This window comes from Gavialis gangeticus, unplaced genomic scaffold (genome assembly GCF_001723915.1).
Source record: "Gavialis gangeticus isolate Ggan-Ray unplaced genomic scaffold, GavGan_comp1, whole genome shotgun sequence".
NCBI classification, from domain to species: domain Eukaryota; kingdom Metazoa; phylum Chordata; order Crocodylia; family Gavialidae; genus Gavialis; species Gavialis gangeticus.
Window position 1 is genome coordinate 8,237,292 of NW_017728993.1, and position 5,032 is coordinate 8,242,323.

Below are 5,032 nucleotides of genomic sequence, written 5' to 3' on the forward strand. Positions count from 1 at the left end.
AGTGGCAGAACCCAGAGCTGGCACCTTGGACCCATCTGGCTGTGGCTGACCTCCTGGACAAATGGGCCCAGGAGGACATGCTTTGACAGTTCAAAGCAGGCCACCACACTATGAACATCTTATCAGTGATAGCTGCCCAGATGGCCGGGCAGGGGGCACACATGGCAGTAGTGCCACACAAAGGCCGACTCTGCAGCCACAGCTCACTGGCAGCTGGCCCAGAGGGGCAGATGCCTCTACTGGCTCTGCAGTCCCCATCTGGGTCTGGCAGGTGCACATCAGGTCACAGCCAGGCAGCAGCCCCCACTGCCAGACTGCTGCAGTGGGTAGAGGGTGCAAGGAACTCTCAGGGCTGCTTCAGCAGTCCAGCTGGCACAAGGGGTAGCGTCCCCAGGTACCAATTGGCTGGGCCCCAGAAGTTCCTGAGAGCAAGTAGCCCTGAGCTACTTGGCAGGGCTGCTTCTATACTGCTGGGGCCAGGACAGGGCACCTTTTTATACTGCTGGGGAAAGCACAGGTGTTGGCCCCAGGCTCTAGCTCCCCCTGGTGGCAGATCCAGGAGTAGCCAGACAGGGTTATTTTGCCCTAAGTGGCACAATTTGCCCCACACTAAAGTGCATGTCCGGGCATGTGCGCTGAGGCAAAAAGCCCCAGTTCAAATTTGCACCACTTCTATTTGAGCTGCTGGAAGTGCACACGATTGCATGTGTGGACATACCAACTGTGCACAACCATGAATGTGTGTCACAAAGGCTCTAACTATGTAAGTTGTCCGAAAGTGGATTCTTGCATCACAACAGGTAGGAAGGCACGTGCAAAGACCTACTGACCCAAGTGGGACACTGTGTGGGTTTAAAAGCTTGCCTGTGTGCATCTGACTGCAGGATTGGACAACACCTTTGACTAGTTCTCCAATTAATAAATAAAATGTAGCATATTAGTAAGAAAGGCACAGCTCAGCAGGGACAGCATTTCCCTGACACCAACTTCTATACCCATGATCTTAGCTCCTGCGTTCACAATATTTTCATTACATTAAATTTGAAAATCAGAAATATCAGCATGGACTGTTTACCTGAAAGATAAAAGCTGTCTGCAGTTGCTACTTTAAAATTTTTTTCCAAAGCAGTTCGGAAGTACTCTTGCAGTAAGGGGACGTATTCTATTTGCTGTAAGATTAGGAGCAAGATTCTTTTGAAGCCTGTTAGTGCCTGGTATCATGACACCCTCTTCGGACTAGCAGCTGTTAGCAGTCAATATTGCATCAACCCGTATCTGCTAGCAAATATGGAGCTGATTCTGCAGCTGGGGAGGCCACGAAGACCCCATTTAGCTTCCAGCACTTCCTACACAGTGTGCTAAAACAGGAGAAGGTTTAATGTTTTTCTTCATACTACGGGCCAAATTCTACCATTGGGAAATAGCAATCCCCCGTATAGCAGTGAGCTAACAGGAATAACCAAGAGTCACCTAAAAATTACCCTAAAAGAGCCAAATTCTCAGGTGATGTATAGATATGATGGTATAAGTTACACCGTGAAAAAACAGGTGCACGTTACATAAATGAAGCTCCTCATCAGAAGCCTTCTTTTTCTTTTCTTCCTGCTCTTGGTTGCTTTACCTCCTGAAACCTGCCATTTGCCCTCTCAGGAAGAAACTCGTCAGCCTCCTTACAGAGGTCTAATTTACATAGCTCTTTCCCTCCCTCATGAATCTCAAAAAAAATATATAAACAAACTAATGTTAATTACTGTTTCTTGCAAATACAACTCCTTATGCTGCTAGGAGCACAACTGTGTTTCTTAGTGGCCCACATTTTGCATATATGCCACTAATTTGGCATATGGGCCCTTATTTATTTATTGTATATATTTTGCATATGGGCCCTTATTTTGCAAATTGGCTTCTATTCCATCCAGGAGATACAAAGCACCATCAGACTCTCCCTATGCTTGAAGGGTGTCTGTGCCTGAAAGCTTGTGAAGAACAATTTTTCCAACTATCTAGTTGGTCTAATAAAATATATCACATTTACCCAAAGAACACTGTCTGCCACTTAGTGGCTCATACTTTTGTCCACTGATTCTGATATTTCCTGTCAGCCACAGAAACAGTGATTTCCTCGATAACTCACCGCAGCATGCCAAACAAGGGGCAGGGGAAGGGAGAACGTACAAACCCATGAAAAGATTCCTATTATTCTATATTATAGCCCCCATTGAAAAATAATAATAATTAAAAAAGTAAAAAACAGTAACATTTATGCAGGCCATTCTATTCTATATTGACTCTTATACCACCCTCATGGCCAAAGTACCCAAGCCTCTTCCAGTAATACACAAAGTAATGCAATTAATACTCTCTCTTTCATCTTCTCCCCAACAGTAGTAGTGTGTTTTATTTTGGTAGGCTGTCTGGAGTATATTCTGCCCCCCTCCCCAACTCTCCTGCATTTGTTAGAGAAGATAAGATCAAGGAAGTGCAGCTCACACATGGAATACTTAGTGGCTTCACTTACAACCCCTAGGGACTCTCTTTAAAGCTGCTTTCCCTTTTTACCAATATTATAAATATAAAAAAATTAAATTAAACAATCTCCCCTGAAAATTAGTAGGTGGGAACAGAGAAAAAATGGAAAGCCAACAGGGCCTCAGGTAGTTTGAAGTGTTATGCAAAAGCTTTCTGCTACAAATTAGGATTTGTAATAACAAAATAAAGTACAATGTGCAGCCCTGCACTGGAAAATGCAGTATCAAACCAAAACCAAAACTAGAGCCACTTTAAAAATGGACTTGCTTCTCTGCCAAACCACAGCTAAAAAAAATAAGCAGAGAGTAATTCTTCCTTACCTCCGTGCATAGCATCTATACGGATCTTCAGGTGGTTTTGTCCTGAAAGTAGTTCCTTTAGTGCGCTGAAATCAAAGATGTTCCGTAACATGTTTGCATAAGCCTCCACCGAGTCTATGATTTCAACTGGAAAACAAGAACAAAAGATGACATTCGTTAGCTCAAAAGACTTATGAAATGGAGTTTAGAAATAACAACAGATGAGAAGGCTCTGAGGTAGTAGACTACAGGTAGTGTATTATTTTATACTACTATGTCCTATTCATTTACAAACTAGCCAACAAAATCAAATATGTAGTTCCCATACATCTTCCAGTTCTCTGACTTTCTCTATAGAGGGCTTAATTCTGTTTCCAAGTTATAATCAAATATGGGATTTCAAAAATTAAATTTTAGCACAAAGTTAAATTGCCAATGTCCACTGAAAGTCAATGCAAGGTAGCCACCTCACTTCCATTTATGCTTTTGGAAAGATGACATCTGGACAGTGGAGAGCACACTTTGGTTCACACCAAACAATACACTGGAAAATATCTTGACAAAGTCTCTAGATTCACCACAACTAGTGCTAAAAGAACAGAATTTCACCAAATTGTTTTTATATGTATAGCTACATGCATATGTTAAATGAGATGTGCAACAAATATTAAAACTCACATTTAAAAAAAAATTAAATTGCCAACTTGCAACAACATTTTGGTTTCACACAAAATCCATGAAATGTCATGGCGTTTCACTCTGCCCAACTTAAACCTCAAACTATATTTTAAGTGTGCTTTAAAAAAAAAAAAAATGTACGAACCAATGAACTCAACCAAGTATAAACAATGTGACAATAGAGTTTATTTTGGGTCAAAAGGTGAAGCAGTGATTTAATCACAAAAAAACTAACGAGCATTGTCACCTATCAAACAAAAACACAAGACTTAATACACTGAAGTCAGCAAAGTTCAAGGTGAAAATAAGTCTGACCTTTATTACAGAAGGTATATTAGCCACTAGGTACAGTGCAGCCTCTCCTGTGTGTAATGTTTAACTCAAGATTTAATCCCTTTCTAAAAAAGGTATCGGACAAGGTTTCAGAAGCATCTCAGTGCCTTTGAAGATTATTTTCAAAAGTGACTTCAGCACAAAGGGCCCAATTTATAAATGTAGTTAGGTATCTAAAGATGTAGATGTGTAATGGGATTTTCAAAAGTACCCATCTCTCACTGAAGGTAAAATACTTTCAGTTACTTCCAGGCAGTACTTGTATCTTTGTGCTTTATACAAGCACATACTGTTTAAAACAACAAGATGTCTTTAAAAAAAATCTGAGATCAGATTGGTTCAGTAGCACCTACACAGCAGTATCTCAGTGCTCTGTCCTGTTTGCTTTGCCAAGGAAGGCACTTAGGATGCCTGGTCAGTCAGCGGAAAGATTTAGGCACCTCTGGAAAGCAGTAAATTTAGGCACTCGGTGCCCAGCAGGAGGAAGAAGATATCATTATCTTGTTTTGCAGTAAAGCATCACTGTCTACACATGTGCAGCAATTAGGGCATAGTAGACTAATGTACTGTGCTGCTGGGTACTCCTGTCAGATACAAGTGGTATCCAGCAGCATGTTTAGACAGTGAAGTTGGGATTAGTTTACTCTGGCTCAAACTGAGCCAAAGTATGTCCAGTTGCATTAACTGCACATGTAGATGAGCCTTCTAAAGGGCAATTCAGAAAGCTCAGATACATTTCTAGGTATAGGAAATGTGAGGTCAAGAAATGCACCCAGACTTCCACTCCTTTCCAGAGCTGCATTGCCTCTATCCATGACAGATCTACAGGGGTGGATGCAGGAAGGGTCCAAGGAGGGGTGTATCCCGTTAGCTGCGCAGCACGTGCACAATGCGTTCTCTGAGACAACCAACTTGCCAGAGCAGCTCCGGAACCGAGGAGGTTTCATAGTTGGTCGGGTCGGAAGGGACCTGAGCAGATCATTGAGTCCGACCCCCTGCCATGGTAGGAAAGAGTACTGGGGTCAAATGAGCCCAGCAAGGTGATTGTCAAGCCTCCTCTTAAAGACCCCCAGGGTAGGAGCCAGCACCACTTCTCTTGGAAGTTGGTTCCAGATCCTAGCTGCCCTGACAGTAAAGTAGCACCTCCTGATATCTGGCCTGAATCTACCCTCTGCCAGCTTGTGACCATTATT

The 5,032-nt window shown here is 42.5% G+C and overlaps 1 protein-coding gene across 1 annotated transcript in view; it reads right to left on the reverse strand.

Annotated features, from left to right (window-relative positions):
- Positions 1-5,032, reverse strand: part of PGM1 (phosphoglucomutase 1) — a 61,895-nt gene that overhangs the window by 21,331 nt on the left and 35,532 nt on the right. The window contains exon 4 of the mRNA XM_019528455.1: positions 2,850-2,975. Within this exon, the coding sequence (XP_019384000.1) occupies positions 2,850-2,975 (126 nt within the window). The remainder of the gene's footprint in view (positions 1-2,849; positions 2,976-5,032) is intronic.